This window comes from Diorhabda sublineata, chromosome 4 (assembly GCF_026230105.1).
Source record: "Diorhabda sublineata isolate icDioSubl1.1 chromosome 4, icDioSubl1.1, whole genome shotgun sequence".
Taxonomy (NCBI): Eukaryota; Metazoa; Arthropoda; class Insecta; order Coleoptera; family Chrysomelidae; genus Diorhabda; species Diorhabda sublineata.
The window spans coordinates 20,900,235-20,922,031 of NC_079477.1; the positions used below are offsets into that span (position 1 = coordinate 20,900,235).

A 21,797-nucleotide genomic window follows, 5' to 3' on the forward strand; every position below is an offset into this window, starting at 1 on the left:
AACCAATTTTAAACTGAACTTGTAAAAAATTTCTATTCTTAACTACTAAAGTATCTATAAAATGGTAACTGTCCATTATTTACGTATCTTAAAATACTAACTGTTCATTGTTTTCCTTTTATAGAGAAACTTTAGGGATGGACATTTCGAATTGAGATATAAAATGAAATCTTTTACGTTTGCCTTTTTGTATCAAATATTGCAAAAATATCATCCACATACCTGTCTCCTACCCTGGGAAAATAATGATACTTTTGACTAATCTGCTTTTCACATGAATAGTGCAGCCATAAATAGCTATAGACAATTGGCTATAGCTGATCTTCGTATTTGTCAAACTCGTTTTTGAAATGGAAATAGTTTTGCCGCATACATATTTTCCTTAATTGTAGATATTATTGTCATATCATTTCCAAAATTATTAGAGTTCAGTAAGTCCTCAAAATACCCCAAGGTCTGCGGAATCAGTATGCTGGAAAATAATGAGCTGACATCAAAGGGTACTAGGATATCGTCATCTTTAATTTCTGTATTCTTCACTGGAAAACTCTCTGGTTTAATGAGGTTTTCAAACTCCTCCGATAATCATCTGGAAAGAGCACGGAGTGTTACATGATAATAAATATCTCAGAAAGGTAGGACAATTCAAGGCAAAAATAAAACGATGATAACATTTTGTGCAATGTAGGGACTAATAAGCAATGTGTGTAAAGTTTACAGAGTTGATTTTAGTTCTAAGTACACAATTATTAAGTCCAGTGATAATTCATCTTCTGTTGTTTTCTCATACCATTTTTAATAGATCACCTCATTTTTAATAGTCCTCTTTTTTATTTTAGATCAGGGAACTCAATTATTTTCGCCTTTGCACTCGAACTTTTAATGTCATGTTTGCATCTGAAAAGTAATTTACCCTCTGTTTTTTAGTAGTGTTTAAAATTGAGTTGAAATTTCTGGAACCTTTAGAATATTTATGTTAAACATACAATTTACGTGATTATCAAAGCAAAATAATTCATATTGTATTTTACTTTATAGATAATCGCATGATAAATGGTTCTGCCGAGAATGTTTTAAACTGTGATGTTAAAATAGAAATAAAAGGAATAAAATTGGAAGAATCAGATAGTAACGATATATCTGAACGTCCATCAGATGAAGTATTCGAAAACTCAAAAATTGTGCCCACCAATAACGTCGGAAATGAACTCCTTGCACTTTTTGAAGAAGTTTCAGATAGACCAAGTACTAATAACATATTTAAAGCTCCCTTAATCACAAATGATAGCGATGAAAATGTAAATGTTGATAGCATATTGCAAAAGCTACAAGATGATGACTCGGAACTAAGTGATTATATTTCTGACTGGTAATAATACATTGTTTTTTTATTCTATCTCTACTCGTCACCTACAGTGTCTGTCTATATTTGTAATCCACAGATTGGGAAAATTTTGTTTGTATTAGCACTCTCCCATCCATTCAGTTATGCAGGGAAAAATCGATATTGATGGCAACTACATTAGAAGTTTAAAGTACACTATACACATTTTAACTTCTCTTAGTATGAACAACAATATTATTATATATTTCACAAGCACATTAAACCCTTGCTTCAATTTTATGTTGTAAATCATTGCTTCATATTTTGAATAAATAAACTCAATTAAATATTTTTACACTTGAAATACGGTATCATTTTGCAATAAATATTTGCTTTCTAGCTCTCTACACTCAAGTGATATTCATTCTGATAACCAGGTGAAAAATTTGGTCATTGATGTCGAGTCGGATAATCCCGAAAAAACTTTGGTTAGTGATAATGACGCCAAAAAAGATCCGAAGAATAACTATAACCTGGTAGATTGTTATGTTTCTTTAGAGAGAATACTAATTTCTAAAAATATGGCATATAAAGTATCTAAAGTGCTTGATGATGATATAGATTGGTAAGTTCTACGATAATTGTTACTATTGAAATAATAGTCTTCAACTGATTTAAATTTATAAAATTTGCAAAAAAAGTATTGATTATAATTTTTTTCCTTGAAAATTTCAATTTCCTTGAACTTCTTCAATATATCAATTTTTGCAACATTGGAATATATTATCAATCACAAATATTTCGTTTTTACCATTTTATTTGTTGTAAGATCTAATTAAATAACCTATAAATATATTTAAACAGTCTCAAAATGTGAGTGATAGTTTTAATTGTTTTCTTCTGGAATCTTAGAAATGAGCTATATGTATATACTTAGGTAAAAATAAGGGAAATGGATTTTTTTAATAACGTTGTTTAACATTGAAGGACATTTCTAGTTTCTGATTATACCTAAAAATTCAATAAATATTTGAAGTATGAAAAAATCCTCTATTTTCGATTCCACAAAGTGATTGTAATTAATTGAATAAAAAAAATTAATCTAATTATACCATTATCCAAATTTAATTACTGACAGTTGATTATTTAAGGTTGTGTGATTTGAAAAATGTATTGGTTAAAGTAAAATCGGCAAGCTCATCAACTTTCACTAAACCACATAACAATAGAAGAAGAAGAAGAAAAGAAAGAACATCAAGTTTCGATTCAAGTGGGTCTTTATCTGATTTTACTGACGAGGAAAATGAGGAAATGAGGTAAGTAATTGAAAAATCGGCCTCTATTCAATAGTTTAAAGTATTAATAATCAGAAAATTAATCAACCGCTGATTAATGTAAGACTATCCTAGTAAAACATGTTGTTTATTATTGCTGCAGTCATGAAAATCCAGTCAGTAGTTTTATTTTACTTTGAAAAGAAATTTTGAATAAGTGAAAACTCAATTTGTACATACATGAATATTCAAATGTTATGTTAAAAATGATTTAGTATAATGCGAACAAAATTTTATAGAAACAGAAAAATTATACACAAGAGGTAATTGTCTCGCTCTTCAGAGGAGTTGTAATTCAATATTCGTCAAGGCATTAATTGAAATATTATATATATATATATATGGTTTTTTGATTTTGGACCAAAATAATTATATAATACATATGGCCGGATATTATGTACATTTATTCACCTTTTTTATTAAAAATTTTATACATAATTCTTTTCTCTGTTCGTAGTGTAATTTTGAATATTAATTTGGTGTTATATACCATTTTGATTTGTTCATTTCAATAATTTAACATCACAAAAATAAATATTATCATTTTTTTTCCATTCGGTATTAAATTGAATTTTTTTTACAATAGAAATTTAATATTCGTTTTATATTTATCAAATTACCTCATATCCATGAACAAATGACCATCCTACCTTCTATCTTGATAATAGCTTCAAACTGGAAACCAAAAAGCCAAGAAATTTTACATTTTCCAACATAAGGTTCAACTAAAGAATTTAATTAATTTTTTATTGAAAATTTCATACATCATTCTTTTCTCTCAACTTTTCGTAGTGTATTTTGAATATCAATTTGGTATCATAAACCATTCTGTTTTGCAGATTTCAATAATTTAACATCACAAAAATAAATATATTTTTCTCCATTCGGTAATAAATTGAAATTTTTTATGATAGAAATTCAATATTTGTTTTATTTTTCCAATTTGGTTTAGTAGCATCTACATATGGAAAATAAGTTTAATATAATTGTTTCCTCAAATTGTTATATTACTAATAGTGATGTAACATTTAATATGGATACCTTCTTATCAACCGTTGAAGTGTTGTTTTATTCTTGAAGTTTTGTTTTGTTCCACACCTGGTATAAATTTATATATGTGTGTTTTCCGTGACGAGAATTTGATTACTTGAAACAATTGATAAAAGAGGTATATGAGGTTTATATTGTTCGATAATTGACTCTCGGTAAAAATATTAAGCCTATATAGAATCAATACGATTATTTTGACCTTTCGACCTGTTATGGTATCTAGGTTTATCAATTAAAATTTCGTTTGAAGCCATATAATATTGACGTATTTATGTTAATCAATAGATCACCTACATCATGAATGTCAAAATGAAATCAAAATAGAATTCTGTTTTGAAAAATTAATTTTTTTATATTTTTTATTTCCCAAAAATATGTAGTAGCCATTTATCAAATTAATCGTAGTTGAATTGAATTTTATACAATCGAACTAGAAATTTGACTTAGATTATTTAGGTCTTTTTTATCATATCCGTTTTTATGTTTGTGAATCATTTCTAAAAATTCTCTTTTCCGTGTATTTGATTACGCTCAAGAATTTTTGAATTTTTATAATTGAATGTATGTTTTTTTGATATTAAATTGTGTGTATTTTTGAGTATCATGCATTATATTTATAAATAGTATTTCTTGACAGAAGCAGATCCAGTAGTCCCAATCTCAATAATGAACAGAAAGAAAGACTGGATGAAATTTTAGCTGCTGCAATTTGCAATGATTTAAAAGATGGATCCGATTACTCATCAAACACAGATTCTAGTGATAATAACTGTCGCAGTAAAGAATCAGGAAAAAATATTACAGATAAAAAGATTAAAAGTAATGAGGTAATTTATAATTTATTTGTCTTGTGTCTATATTACGCTCAAAAGATGCCCACCACACACCACTATTTGTTGTATATATATATATATATATATATATATATATATATATATATATATATATATATATATACGGTTGTTTATTGTGAACGTAGCAAGGAAACACCAAAGTGGACTAACTTCAATATGTTTTCCGAGCTTTCAAATACTTATGTATTCATCGTCTGGGGAATTATTAGTCAAGATGTTCTATGATTTTTGATATTATTGAAGCTTGTAAAAATGTTTAAACTCATAGAATTCAATATTCAAATTGACGTTGATAGAAATTTTCAATTCAATATTTCTATTAGTTTTAAAATTTTTAAAAGCTTTAATAATATTTCAATATTCAAATTGACGTTGATAGAAATGTTCAAATCTTAATTAATTATTTCCCAGACGATGAATACATAAGTAGTATTCGAAAGCTCAGAAAGTATATTGTTTCCTTGTCACGTTCCCAATAAAAAACCACTCATAATATGCCTGGCAAATACTTCTTTGCAATTCATATATATATATATATATATATATATATATATATATATATATATATATATATACAGTGCTTTTCAGATAAAAGTATCCACCTTTAATAACTTTTGTAATACTGGTATTTAGAAAAAATCCAAAAACACGTCAATTTATGTTGGAAGGGGCAAGCATTATGGCTTATTTAAACTTACTGGAAAAGCCACCCCCTCACCCCTAGCAGCATCCCCTTTATTTTTTTAAATTACTTTTCATATTTTTTATGTAAAATTTGGATACTCCTCTTTGAGCTGATTTCAAAAATGTATAATACTTGTAGGTTAAAGTGGTTAGTTTATGAGATAAACAATTTTTGTGTACAACAGTTCAAACTCTTTAATCTTTTTAACTGTGCTATTTATTTTACTTAAAAAATCCAAACAACAAAAAACTCTACTTTTTATTAAAGTTTGACATTGTCAACTAGAATTTGTAGTCACTATTGATAGTGTAATTTGATACATTATTTATTTTGTTTCTCTGAAATGGTTTACTCTTTGCAAGAAAGAATTGAAATTGTAGGTTTATACTACCAAAATAATAATTGTGCAAGAGCTGCTGCTAGAATATTTAACGAATTACATGACGGAAGACATGCAACTCATAAGTATGTAATTCAACTGATGGAGAAATTTACCACAACAGGGTCTGTTTGCAATAAAGTGCATAAGCGAGAGGGACTCGTAAATAACGAAGTAATCCAATTGGCAATTTTAGGGCAAGTCACCTTAGAGGCTCAACAACCCCAATCGTTGTCAACAATAAGTAGAGTGATCGGTGTTTCATCTTCTACAGTTTTCCGAGTTCTACATAAATTCAAGTACCACCCATACAAAGTTAAGTTGGTGCACGAGTTGAATGAAGATGATTTTGATCGTCGTCTAGAGTTTAGCGAATCAATGACGCAAACTATCAATAACAATCCACAATTGTTAAACAATATTTGCTTTTCTGATGAATGCTCATGGTCATTAAATGGCTTAGTAAGTAGGCATAATTATAGATATTGGGCTGAAAGTGATCCACATATTATGTGTGAATTCCATACACAACATCCCCAAAAGTTCAACGTTTGGTGTGGTATCCTAGGTGACCACATTGTCGGACCTTTCTTCATCAACGGAAATTTAAATGGTGAATCATAACTTGAGTTACTCAGGGAAGGGGTTGACCCACGTATTACAACAATAATAGAAAATGATGATAACCTTTCCGAAGATTTACTGGTATTTCAACAAGACGGAGCTCCCCCATACTATGCTATGCCTGTCCGACAATTTTTAAACAAAACATTCCCCGCTCGTTGGATAGGTAGAAGGGGGCAGATGATGGAGTGGCCACCTAGGTCACCAGATTTAACACCCCTAGACTTCTTTTTATGGGAGTATTTAAAAACAAAAGTTTATGCTACCCAACCAGAATCTCTGGATGATTTACGAGAGAGGATAGAAAATGAATGTCGACAATTAAATCCAGCCGTATTAAGCAATGTCAGAGAGGCATTTCAAAATAGATTATACCATTGTATGGAAGTGAATGGTACTCATTTTGAACACTTATTGTAACTTCATAATAAATAGCACAGTTAAAAAGATTAAAGAGTTTGAACTGTTGTACAACCCATTTTAGTACAGGCAAATAAGGTGAAAGTAAATAATAAGTAAAATTTGTGCTCTTAAAAGAAAATTGTTTATCTCATAAACTAACCACTTTAACCTACAAGTATTATACATTTTTGAAATCAGCTCAAAGAGGAGTATCCAAATTTTACATAAAAAATATGAAAAGTAATTTAAAAAAATAAAGGGGATGCTGCTGGGGGCGAGGGGGTGGCTTTTCCAGTAAGTTTAAATAAGCCATAATGCTTGCCCCTTCCAACATAAAGTGACGTGTTTTTGGATTTTTTCTAAATACCAGTAATACAAAAGTTATTAAAGGTGGATACTTTTATCTGAAAAGCACTATATATATATATATATATATATATATATATATATATATATATATATATATAAATTTCTTCAATTTCTTAGACCTTTTGATATATTAATGCATTAAATGTTCTTAATTTTAGTTCTCTTCTGTTTTAAAATTAGTTTTAGTTTCGATAAAGACATAAAGAAAAGTCCGAACGTCAAAATTCATCTTTCTTTTAAAGACTATCAAAAAAAACTAATTTTAGAACAGAAGAGACCTAAAATCAAGAACATTTAGATGCATATATATATATATATATATATATATATATATATATATATATATATATATATATGCCAAAACAAATGGTATAAAATATTCAGTGCCTCAGATATCCGTTTTAGCCCAATTCGACGTTCTGATAAAATCATGTCATGAACTGCATCGATATTTTCGGGGACTGACACAGAAACTGGCCTTCCCTCTTTCGAAGCTTGCAGTTTAGTTTTTCACAGTCGCATACGAAGGAAATTGATCACCAAGGATATTAAGCATATCTTCGTAAATCTCCTTACCTCTTAAGCTTTTAAATACAGGTACTTGATGATGGCTCGATACTCCAATTTTTCGATTTTCACAAATTCGTTGGACATCTTTTTCCTTTTTTCCCTTTTTTTATTGCGTAACTCTGGTTTACTTTTTGACGTCAAACTTTACACTTACTAATAAGTTATTTTTCGTTGCTATGGTAACGCAATATTTTGTTTATGCATGGAACTGGTCTAGGCTATCTAAATTAAAAGTTATATTATATATATATATATATATATATATATATATATATATATATATATATATATATATATATAACTTAACTTTTAATTTACTGGAACCGTGTTTTTAAAAACTAACTTTATTCTAACATAAATTCTACCAACAACAACAACAATTACAAACGTGAATTAAATAATCTTTTAGTAAACACAAACTAAGCAATTTTACAATAAAATAAGTTCTTAATCAGCACAATATACTGTCCACCTAAGGGCAATGGCGTAGGTGACACCTCCCCCTTTAGAAGGAAGCTTCTCCTGGAAGCTGGATCCCATCTTCTGTTGCCTGCGGGTGATTCTTACTTGTCCTTCCTGAATGTTTCCTCTTATACAAAATCCACAAGAAGGCCAATATCAATGCTATATAAAGAAGAATAGTTCAAATACTGGGAATGTGAAAATTAGTGTTTTCCGTGAATATTGGAGTTACCAATTGATTTGGAATATCCTTTAATTTTAATCTTTTTAAATCAATCTTCATTGGAGAAAGGTGTAATTGATTTAATTCATTTATTACAAAAGGTTGTCCAAACGTTTTTTGTTGAAATATTAACTCTTGGTTCCTAAATATAATTTTACATGATGAATTTTCTATTAAATAAATGCCTTTAAGAGTTCTCACTACAGTTTCTTGCTTACATTTTATGATTAATTTTTCTTCTACGGGAAATATTGCCAAAAATTGATTTATCTCCGGAAAAATTTCAATGTGATTCTTAATTATTTCAATTTTTTATATTGACAATATGTAGAATTTCCTGCTAGCAATATGTTCTTCGCATCCATAATTATTATTGTCTTGCAAATGGTTAGGACATTGAAAAATATTGCCGCGAGTACAAATGTCATTTAGAGGTTTAATGACATTATTTGATTTAAGTAAAAATTTTGAATTAGGTATTAATGTTACGTATTCTGATTCAATTTCTGTAGGTATAGGTAACATATAAAAAAGATTAAATAAAACATCATAGTTAATGGGTATCGATAAAAAATATTGTATTTGATTATTTTCTACTTTACAAACCACGTCTATGACGGCTTCAAACTCTAAAATATTTTTATGTTTTAATTCAAAGGGTAATTCCGCTTGGTATTAATAATGCACTTTTTGCAACTCTACAAATAAATCGTGAGATTTTATAATACTTGGATGTAATGCTCTAAGTTTACAGAAGGTCAAGGAATTTTCAACCGTTTCTAAAATGTCTTGAATTACATTGAATGTGATAAGAAGTTCGTTGAATAACTCTTTCAAATATTTAATATTTTCCGCATTTGCTTGAAAATCTAGAATATCTCTTATCTCAAATATTTTCGTTTTTAATATTTTTTCATTATACTGAATGTCCTGAATTGTCTTATTAAAATTATCAATTATTTGGCGACTAACAGAATATTGCATTCTTATTTGATTTTGCAAGTTTTCTTGGTTTTGTTTTAAATGTTCCATAATTGAATTAATTCTTTCTCCATCTTCAGAGTCCAAGTTTCCTGTAATTGTTTTTATTATTGATCCAAGACCATTAGTTAACCCTCTCTTTGGTCTATCTAAGGTAGAATGAATATTAATGTTATCAAATTTTTCTTCTATACTATTCCTAGTGTACTCTATTATATTTACAATATTTTCTGTTTCAGAATGAAAAAATGTATAAATATAATATGTCATATTTAACGTGATCTTATTGTATACTTAACTTATTATATTCTACGAGTAGTGGACTTAAATTATAAAAATGAACAAAAGTATGACTGGATTTCTGCAGCTTGGCATATTCAAGATTTATGGGAAGTATTCCCAAGTTATAGGTAACATCTTTTATATTGACTGTTGCTTCTCCGGCGGTGACGAACCTAAAATAAATTTAAAGGGAGTCTTTTTAGGACGTTTTATGTTTGAAAGATGAATATTTTCTGAAGTATTTTTGTGTCTAGTAGCGATTTTAGCTGTTTTTAGTTGGGTATTTTTGCTTTTGATTTCTTCACTTTTATATTTATTTTTGGTTTTACCTTGTGTCTGTTTATTACGTACGTACACTTTAGTGGGTATTGTATCTGGTAATTCTTCACGGCTTTTATTTGCTTTAGAGATTATTTTTGATTTGTTTTCCTGTAATTTTTGATTCAATTTCGAGTATAAAATTTTCATTTTATCTTTATGATTTTGTATATAATTATTAACTACTTGTTGATCAATTTCTATATCGAAAGGTGTGTTACTGTTTATGTTTCCGGTAATTATTTCGTTTGGTTTCAATTTTGTTGCAGAATGAACGCTATTATTATAGGCTAATAATGCGTAAAGTATTTTATTTCCAATAGTCTCATTTTTAAAATCTTTTTGATTAATCAAAAGTCTGACGTGTTCAATAATCGTAGAGTGGAATCTTTCAGCAATTCCATTCGATTCTGGATGTTGAGAACTTATGAAATGAATTTTAATTTTATGCGTTTCTAATAGTTGTTTTACAACAGAATTTTTTAACTCAGTTGCATTGTCCGAAATTATTTGTTTTGGTATACAGTGGTGTGTAAAATATTTAATTAGACTATGAGCTACCTCTATTCCTTGTCTAGATTTTAATTCATACATTTGACCATATTTGGAAAATGAATCTATTATCGTAAGAAATTTACTATTTTCTAAGGTTATCGTGTCTAAATGCAAAATTTGGAAAGGTTTAGTAGCTGTGGGGGTAACATTTAAAAATGGTTTTATTGGTTTTCTATCATATTTGCTTAACTGGCAAACTTTGTTTGTGATTTTGTAGAACGACACTGAATTTTTCATAAATTGGGTCTTCGAAATAAATAAAATATTTAGTTTTTGGTACTATGTATTCTTTCACGAAATTAATGACATCTTGCTCAAAATTGTTTTTAGATAATTGCACAACAATTCTTTGTTTATTTTCGTACAGTTTCATAATAGTAGGTACGGCTGGTTCGAAATTTACTTCTGAAAATATTAATTGATTTTTACCAACATTTATCGCTGAATATGAAATTGGTATACCAATTACAGGATTTTCCTCATTTGTATGAACAGTTATATTTTCGTCGTCATTCTCATTATTATTACTTTCATTATCTGTTTCAACTATTAGCGATACATTATCATCGGAAGTTGATGAGAGTTTTTTATTAAATTTGTCCATATAAACTAATAAATTTTTAGAACATTGAGGTTCTTGTAATTCAGTTTCATTGATATTTATTTGAATTCGGGATAAACAATCGCTATTGGTATTTAAAGCACCCTTTTTGTATACGATATCATAATCATATTCCTCAAGTTTCAAGCGCCATCTAACAAGTTTTGAACTTGGATCTTTAAATGAGAATAACCACTGGAGTGGTTTATTATCGGTAACTATTGTAAATTTTCTGCCAAAAAGATAGGGGCGGAAGTATTTGGTTGCCCAAACTATGGCAAGAAGTTCTTTCTCGATTACAGAATAGTTGCATTCTGAATCATTTAGGGTTCTGCTGGCGTAAGCCACAGGTAAATCAGAGCCTATTTTGCCTTGACTTAGAACAGCACCTAAAGCATAATTGCTGGCATCTGTGGTAAGGTTAAAGGGTTTTGTAAAATCTGGATATTGAAGTATTGGTTCATTCATCAACAGATTTTTACACATTTCAAAACATTCGACGTAATCTGAATCGTTTACATTAATAATTGCATTTTTTTTCTTCAGAGTTCAAGGAAACCTTTTAATTGTTTCGAATTTTTTGGTATTGGAAATTTTTGAATTGCTAAAATTTTATCTGGGTTTGGTTTTACACCTTCTGGCGTGACAATATGTCCCAGAAATGCTACTTCTTTTCGCAAGAATTCGCATTTATCAATTTGTAATTTAAAATTAGACTCTCTTAATCTATTGAATACTTCTTTTAAATTTGAGATGTGTTCTTGTAAACTGGTACTGAACACAATTATATCATCAAGGTACACCAAACATTTTTCGTTCTGTATACCCATTAGGATATTGTTCATGGCCCTTTGAAAGGTTGCAAGAGCTCCTTTCAGACCCATGGGCATGCGCACATATTCATAGTGCCCATTTTCTACATTAAAGGCTGTTTTCGGAATATCCTCCTCAACCATTTCGATCTGATGGAAACCAGAACCTGTATGATTTTGAATAAATAGGTATTTCATTAGAAGTTTTAATCTGATGTTTTATTTTACTTGTGAAGGTGAGCTGATTTCCTTCAACATGAAAAATATCACTATACTCTTGAATTCATTTTAATACAGATTGTTTTTCTTCGGAATTCATGTGTTCAGTTCTAACTTTCGAAACATCAAATTTAACATTTTCACAATAAATTTCATTAAAATTTGGGTTGAGGGTTTGTTCGTTTTCATCGAATGTCTCAACACTAATAGAAGGGCTTAAATCTACTCGAAAGTTGGATTCTGAAGGATTTAAAATTGTACATAAAGCTATAATTATTTTCAACTTTTGTTAAACATTTAGGGATTTCTAATTTCCCAATTCGTGTATATGGTATAATAACATTACCATTTTTTACATTTTCAATATTTAATTTAATTACTTGTTCGCAACGTGGAGGCACTACTATACAATTCGTGGATCCAGTTTTAATGTCAAAGTAATTCAATTTAATTTGACTATAAGGAGTCATAAGCAAATTATTATTAAAATCGATAATTGCATTAAGTATTTTTAAATTATCCAATCCTAACACACAATCAAAATGATCGTGGAATTTGAAAACGCAATATTCTAAATTGAGCGGTTTCCTATAATTAAACATTTTAGGGATTGGAATGAGTGTGCAGAAATTTTGTTGACTGCTACCAAAGGCAGATTTTACATGGAAGGGTTTTTTGACATAAGATTTTTTGAAATATTTCTCAGCAACTGCTGGTGTCACAAAGGATCTTGTGCTACCAGTATCAATTAAAACCTTAAGATTTTGTTCTGGAAAAATTATATAGGGTAATACGCTTTCTGAATTATTTAAGTTTAACAATTCGATAATGTTTGGTTTGGTTTCGAGGCTGGTGTCTCTAAAAAATTATCGGATTCATCATTAGTGCAATCAGAATCGTCTATATTATGGAGTTCTTCCGAGATAAAATCTCTAGGTTGATTCGGATTGTGTTGGAACCTATTTTGATAATTTTGAGGTTGGGGTCTAGATGTATTTCTTGTAGACATACTCGTTGGATTTGGAAATTGGGTTTAAAGACGTTTTGACCATTATTAGAAAAGTTTGTATTATTCCTATTAGAAGGAGGGTAAGAAGTTGATGGACGATTTTGCGGGTTTGATGCGGAATTTCTATTAGTATATTGATAATTCGGAATAGAATTTTGCCTAGGAGGTGGTTGCCTATATGCCACATTATTTTGGAAAGTGGTTTTATTTTTATGTGAATTATTTTGCGTATTCAAGGATGAAAAAACATTTTTCGGATGATTATTCTGGGTCATATAAACTTGAAAATCATTTGTAAGAACATTTAAAGCAATATTCAAATTTTCTGGATTTTTCGTACTCATTAATGTGCCTAAAGGTTCTTTTAAACCGCGTAGCAATACTCTGAGAGCCAAATTTTTAAAGTAATTACCCAAAATTAAATGTTCACTAACATTAGAATGTGTCGTGAGATAAGAAATTTGAAGATTTAATAAATGTTGAATTCTATTATAAAATTCGAAAGACGTTTCATTACCTTGTTTCATTTCTGAAAGTTCTATATTTAAAGTGTCTCTTTTGTCAGCGTAAGTATTAAGAAGTGCATTTTTTAGATTTTCCCAAGTTCTTATCGTACAAGAAGAAATGTTTATGGCTGCTTCACCTTTTATTTTTGCTAAAATGTTGGACATCAAATATTCATTTTGAAAATCCCCTACATCCACATTATTATAAAACTTACTTACTAATTTCTCTGAAATTTCTATAAACCTAGGAAGTAATGCATTGTTTCCATCAAATTCGGGTATCATATCAAAATACTCTTTTTTTTAAAATAGTTAATTGTGGAGTAGCATTTTTATTAAAATTATTCGTAGAAAAAAGTTTTGGTGATGCTAAGTTAAATTTTATTTTAGTATTAACAGAGTTTGAGCCTGAATTTGAGTTAATTGAATCAGAATTTGAGTCAGAATCGTCAGATGTGTCAAGTAAATAATTAATATTTCCTCTATATGACATTAAAAACACTTACAGCAATAGAATGAAGATCCTTTCCATTGGCTCGGACTGCACAGGAACAACCAATATCCTCTTGATTCTTCCGGTTTCTGGCACAACACACATCTTCTAGTTGAGTTACTCAGTTCGCCCAACTAAGAGTTCCAATAATTTAACTTTACTTGTTCGAATAGTCAACAAATCGTAGAAACGAACCGAATGTTATGTGCTTTAACTTCCGATTGACTATCCTACTGACTGCGCCACTTAACTTTTAATTTACTGGAACCGTGTTTTTAAAAACTAATTTTATTCTAACATAAATTCTACCAACAACTTCAATTACAAGAATGATGTTTTTTATTACAAACGTGAATTAAATAATCTTTTAGTAACCACAAAATAAGCAATTCTACAATAAAATAAGTTCTTAATCAGCACAATATACTGTCCACCTAACGGCAATGGCGTAGGTGACATATATATATATATATATATATATATATATATATATATATATATATATATATATATATATATATATTCTTCTAAATGTTCTTGATTTCAGATCACTTTAGTTTATTTGATAATTTTTTAAAAGAAAAATTTGCATATAATCAATAGATCGCCTACATCATGAATATCAAAATAAGAATAAAATCTAAATAAAAATTTGTTTTAATAAGAAAAATGAATTTTTCCTTAGCTCTTACACTCAAATATGTAGCAGTTATCAATTAAATTATTTGTAGTTTTATTAGAATTTATAAAATAGAGTTATAAATTTTACTTAAATTATTCAGGTGTTTTTCATTATTTTTATTATTTATTTCGTTCTTTTAAACCATTTCTAAAAATATTTAAACTTAATAGGTACTTATTTTGTTTAGAAACTTTTAAGTAAAGAAGAACTGGAGAAGAGAGCTTGGAGAAATGATCCTCTTCTGAAAAGAAAGTTTTCTCTCTTAGAATCGAGCAGTGATGAAAAAATTAAGAGAAAAAAGAAAGGGAACAGGTATGATATGACACTTTATATACATACATTTTTCTTGATAAATAGTTTTGATTGAAGGTCTTTTATAATGTAGTGGCTTTTTTGGCTTCCACTTTGAAGCTATTATCAAGAGAGAGTAGGGCTAGAAGGGTTAATCATTCAGTGATAAGTGATCCGATTTCGTGGTCCCAATTTACCAACTCCACACAACGATTCACTTCTTTTGGTTATTCCAAGGGCTCAATCGGCCTACTCCTTGGAATTCTACCAAGAAAATGAAAGCTGTAAAAAATGAATATTATGATAAAAATAATGAAATAAAACAAGGTTATTATTGAGAACACCGTGGACACTATCACTGCAGGTTTTAAGTCAATTCAGTTGGCTCAAAACCAGTAGTGATAATCTTCCTTATTCTCGGTAGACTTTCAAGGAGTAGGCAGATTGAGACATTGAAATCAACCAAAAGGAGTGATTCGATGTGTGGAGAAGGCATATTGAGATCATTAAATCGAATTACCTCATATCTATGAACGAATTACCACCCTACCTTCTCTCTCGATTATGGCTTCAAACTGAAAACCAAGTCAAGAAATTTTACATTTTCAATACATTACATTACATTACATCATTTTGACCACACAAAACTTTTCTACTTTTAATGCGCTTAGGTTTTTTCTGTTTCGAAATTAGTTTTTTTTTTATAGTTTTTAAAAGAAAGATAAATTTTGACGTTTTGACTTCTTTAAGTTTTTATCAAAATATGATATTGATACTGATAATTTGCTTATTTATATTGATCTATAGATCACCTTCATCATAAAATAAAGATAAAATCAACTTAGAACTTTGTTCCAATAAGAAAAATTTATTTTGATATTCATGATGAAGGTGATCAATATAAATAAGCAAATTGTCAGTGTCAATATCATATTTTGATAAAGACTTAAAGAAAAGTCGAAACGTCGTCAAAATTTATATTTCTTTTAAAAACTAATTTTGAAACGAGACCTAAAATCAAGAAGAACATTTAGATGCATTAATATATGAAAAGGTCGAAGAAATTTATATATATGAGTAGTTTTGTATTGGGAACGTGGCAAGGAAACACCAACTTCCCTCAATCAACTTCAAATTATTTTCCAAGCTTTCGAATACTTATGTATTCATCGTATCATCCAGTATCTTCTCCACTACATATTCCATAACAATTTGCGCTAGACTTAAGGAAATTGGAGATCCCATTGTACATCCGTTCAATTATTGGAAAAAGTTGTCCTTATATTGGAAATAATTATTAGTTTGTACAAGCATAACATCTTCTAGAAATTCGTCATAGCTGAGTGATGTATGTTGTTTGATTGAATCCCATCTATTTTTAATACGTGTGTTATGAGATCATTAGGAATATTGAGACAAGGTCTATAGATATGATTTTGTAATTGCAGGAATATGTATTGTATCTAAAAACTGCTTGAGCATAAATGAGTCTTTTAAGTAAAAACGATTTTTGGTTAGTTTTGATAAACTGTTGGGAAGGTATTTGGATAATTTGTAGAAAAGTGACTGGGTATATGACACTATTGGACGCATTGGTATATTCGGTTTATGTAATTTTGGAAGCCCATATAGTTTTTATATCTTAATCATCATATATTAATTATTGGTTAGGTTGAATATACATATATATATATATATATATATATATATATATATATATATATATATATATATATATATATATATATATATATATATATATATATATTGTTATGGTATGAATATATCCAAAATAAATTATTAAGTAATAATAAGATATAAATAAAGCAATAAGTTCAGTTCTGTTATTCGGTTACTTAGAGCAGTTTATCACAATAAAATAAATAACATTCTTTATATTAAGTTTTGGCCAACACTATATTCTAAATTATTATTTAATTTTGGCAAATCCTGTATAATCAAAGATTTTTAATCCATAAATTGACAGATAAAAACAGGAGCACCAACTTCAAAAATTTATGTGACATACCAACATAAAGTTTAAGGTTATAAATGATAAAATATAAAAATTTTGACAACTGCAATGATAAAATTAATAACATTTTTTGGCAAGAAAAAAAAGAGTAAAATAATTTTAATTGAAATCTTGATAAAATGGCATAACATATTCAAAGGATTGATAATTAATAATTGTATAAGTGTAGTAATAAGAAATTAGTGAAAACAATTAAATGAAGTGAAATAAGTGAGAATACTCACAAAGGGACAATTTCCAAGATAAAGAAGTTGTGAAAAGGAAAAGAACAGGAGTGGAACTACAGCGGAGTATCTGTTTATTCTGCAAGGCCGTAACAATTTCCAATTTAAAAAAAAAAAGAAAAAATTAAAAATACAACATAACAAACACTTAAGGTACTGTTCTATTAAGTTTAAGTATTTCTTTTAGTATATAATATTTGAGTTCACATTTCCATATAATTTAGTTTTATGAGTGTAATTACGAGTATGAATGAATGAGTGAATGTTTGTAAAATAAAATAATTGTAATAGCTAGTTAAGAAATTGTATATTTTGAATATTTTATTCATTATAAAGAACAGACCCGGTCTTAAAACTATTATCATCTGACCTTATAACCATAACAATTTATCGCAATAAAATTTTTTAATTTGACCTCACAATATAATACCCTGAGAATAAAAAAAATAATAATAACATAATAAAATAAAGAAATTCAAATAATTATTAATGGCGCCCAAATTAAAATCTGATTTTATTTAAAAAAAATTTATAAAAATAAACATTGCACATTATCATACCATAACAATATATATATATATATATATATATATATATATATTCTCGTTAATATAAAATTGTAATATGACTAGATTCTGAGAAATATATATTCCTTTCAAACCAATTTCAACAACAAATCATAATTATAAATTATATTTCTGATAATATCAATTACCTATGTACCGAAATCTGAAGAAAAAGTGAAGGGAAATCATAAATTGATTTTCATACAAGTTGACCTTCTTTTTGGTATGTTCGATGGTGTTACCTATCTACATACCTACGAGGATAGCCCCAGAAGTACCTGAGCCAACAAAGTAAACACAAGAATTTTGGAAGCAAATATATTTATTTTTCAACATAATCTCCTTTTAGCTCCATAAACTTTTCCTGGCGATGTACAATAATTTCGATACCCTTATTACAATTCGTCAAGCTCCTCAAAATAGCCTTAATTGCCGACCGGAAAATATTTGACCACCGAGTCATTTTTCATGTCTGGGAACAGAATATAATCCGAGGAAGCTAAATATGGCGATTAGTGTGCATAAAGTAGCATCAAACTTCAATTTGCTCATTTTGGCCGTTGCAATAACAGATGTGTGAGCTGGTGCATTGTATTGTCGAAACAACACTTTCTTTCTAGTTAAATACAACCGTTTTTAATTGACATCTTCACCCAAACGTTGTAATAAGTTCGCATAATACTCGCTGTTGATAGTTTTTCCTTTTTTAAGTTAGTAGATGAATGAATTGTTTTGATTGTTTGATGGTTATGAAACGTTGCAAAATTTCGGCTCTATTTCTGTGAAACATTGCCAAACATTCGATGGAAACATCTTCACGACGCTGTTTTTGATCCATTGTAAGCAAACGCGGAACCCATCCAGCGCATAGCTTTCTTATGTCCACATTTTCAATTAATATGCAATGTACGATCATCCACTAGACCTTTGTGGATTTTCTTCAACATTTCTGGGATCGTAACCTTATTTGGTCGACCACTGCGATGCTGGTCGTCACAGGTCGTACGCCCTGCTACCCAATATTTTACTATTGATGTTGAAGGAGCAGTCTTGCCCACAGTAGAATCTAGTTCAGCTTTTATATTGGTTGTGCTAATGCTTTTCAAATAAAAGTATTGTATCATATAACGATGACCAATTTTTTCCATGTTTACAAATTCACTGAAAACGTTCACTGTTGATGGCTGCCAAAAATTGTAATAAAGTTGTCCAGGGCGTAAATAATATTTGGCACTTCCTTTAGAATTTAACCTGATGCTAATGTGGCGCCACCCTTATTCAACACATTTCAGCTGACACTTTTTCATAAACACGGATTGGTCTCCTTACATCTATCCTCTATATGCGAAAGAATTGAATTTACAACGTATCTGGGATGCTCATTACATTGGCCATATATGACAGAGGCATCATATAAATATATTTGTAAAGAGATTAAATTTCATCAGTACAAGGTTGAATATGGAAACACAAATTACGATTTTAACAAACAAGAAGTTTGCGAACATGATCATGATACAATGATGAAAAAAATTATTTTTTCTATTAAGATGACTGTTCTTGTTAAAAACATAAGTAAAAATAATAGGTAGTATTTATATCTATGCATGAATCCCAGCGCCACTGTTGGATGCATGGAGCTCATACCCAATGTGAAGAAAATCTTAATGTGCAAACGAGTTGAGTTTTGTTCGCAAAAAAGGTCATTAGTTTTGTGAAAAACAAACTGTTGAAATACTCGGTATAAACATTAGGTAATTGGAAAAAATAAGTATTAAGGCTCCACAATAAAATAATATTTCGGAGACTATTAAATAAAATTTTGTATGGTAATATGAAAAACTCACCATATATAAGCTTGAATCCAAATATATAAGTCAAGTGCCGGTGGGAGGGGAGGTCACCCTTCACCGATCTGATACCTCGATGAAATATATTTTTGTACACTGTTCTAATAAGCAATCGAAATTGATATCATAGGTGAGAAATTTTAACTACAAAACAAATCGTATAAGTTTGCCTGCGAAAAATCGTTCATAAAATATTATTACTAAGCTATAAAGTTCTAGAATTTTACGTATTTGATAGGTGCGAGAGAGAAAGTAGAGCGTCCGAGGTCCGTGTGATAGAACAGACACATCACAGCTTGATTCTATTCTTCTTCCCATGCGTCTTCTCATTGAAGGTTGGCGACAACGTTTTTAAATGCCTCTTTATCCCTCGCAACATGAAACAATTCTCCGACGCGAAGATTTGTTTATTCTCTTATGTTACGGAGCCAGGATTGAGTAAAATTAATTGACTTAAGAATTGCCACATTATCATAGGCATATTTGTTTATATATTATATTTGATAAAAAATATGTCTCATCGAGTTATCAGATCGGCGAAGGTCGATCTCCCACGGCTTCTTCTATTAATAGAATTCTGCGAAAAAATGTAACTGTTCACTATTTTTTACCTTTATTCATTCTATTACATACTGGATATCTATATTTTTTATGATACAAGACCATTTTGGCTAGAAATTAATTGGTGAATTATTTCAAAATGGACTTTAAATAAATAAATTCCCATTTTCTCTAGTACATCCTTAAGTTTTGTTTCATTTTCTAGTTAAATAATATTATTAGTTTCAAATATTTGTTATATTTAAATTCAGTATTTCATCAAATAACTTATTATTATTTTGATTATGATGAAATACCAGTTTCTTTGATTCACAATTGGAAATGGAAATCATACAGTTACCATCTGCTAGAAAGTGTAGGTACAAAATAGCAGTAATTGGATTGCGGGCCACAGATTATGTTGTTGTTCTGCAAGATGTATGCAGTAAAGTAATTATTTTTACATTTGCAAACTCAGACTATGTCATAGAATTTATTTAAGATGTTGAACATATCTGTTTTGTTTTGTCTGGTCAGCCTATTTGTCTTTTCTCTCTTATCCCGTCTTTATGTAATATTTATGAATAATATTCAAGAAAATTTTTAAAATTACATTTGGTTTGAGCTATTCAAATTTTTAATTATGCAGGTACGAAGATGATACAGAATTTAATATCAACTCGGATGAAATAGAATCTGACAGTGATAATCAAAAGCTACTTGCCAAGAACAAATCCAAACTAGAAGATAATGAAATTAGTCCTATAAAGAAGAATATACCAATTTCGGATAGTTCGGATTCTGACAGCGATGTTCAATAGTAAGAAAAATCGAGTATTTTATATTTATTTTTTTAAATGAGCCAACTTGGTAAATTATTGTTCAATTATAAATTATTCTTAACCACCCATTTCTTCTTTGGTAACTAATTTTAATGATATCAAAGAAAGTTTATCCTTGTTCACCAATTAATGTTATTGACACGTTGGCAACATCTACAATAAAAACTGAAGTAGTCAGTACCCACTTCTTTATTTGTCTCTTGCCTTGATAGCTATTATCTCGTGTTGTCCATATACATTGATAGAGATTAATTTCCATAGTATTAAAAACTACTACTGGAATTTTTCATGGACCCTTAATAAAACTACGCCTTTATATTTCATGATTATTATTTCCTATTTCCTGTTTATCCCTCTTATATTCTTGATTTTATTCAGTTTAGTTTTTTCTAACATTCACAGCTTGTGTGAAGAGAAATAAATAGCTGTATTTATTTGTTGTTTTAGCATATCTCCAATCAGACCACGCAGAGATCATGATGATGAGAATGGATCTAAGCATTCACAAAAAGGTAGAAGAAACATCAGATCGATTGTTAGTGACAAATGTTTGGCTCAAGAAACTCAACAAGCTAAAAAAGAAGAATCAGAAAGAATTGAGAGATTGAAAGATAGATCTAAAGTATTGGAATCTTTATCTCAAACACTTAGTAGCCAAGAGAACGAGGTATATCATAATCAGTATAAAGGCGATAATACAAAAAAACTAATCTTT

The 21,797-nt window shown here is 29.0% G+C and overlaps 1 protein-coding gene across 3 annotated transcripts in view; it reads left to right on the plus strand.

Annotated features, from left to right (window-relative positions):
* The window catches only part of LOC130443585 (transcriptional regulator ATRX-like), a 108,035-nt gene that overhangs the window by 41,528 nt on the left and 44,710 nt on the right, over positions 1-21,797 (plus strand). For all 3 annotated transcript variants that reach the window (XM_056778331.1, XM_056778330.1, XM_056778332.1), the window contains 7 exons: positions 1,039-1,369; positions 1,725-1,949; positions 2,476-2,640; positions 4,346-4,535; positions 14,922-15,046; positions 20,890-21,060; positions 21,530-21,749. In XM_056778331.1, the coding sequence (XP_056634309.1) occupies positions 1,039-1,369; positions 1,725-1,949; positions 2,476-2,640; positions 4,346-4,535; positions 14,922-15,046; positions 20,890-21,060; positions 21,530-21,749 (1,427 nt within the window). The remainder of the gene's footprint in view (positions 1-1,038; positions 1,370-1,724; positions 1,950-2,475; positions 2,641-4,345; positions 4,536-14,921; positions 15,047-20,889; positions 21,061-21,529; positions 21,750-21,797) is intronic.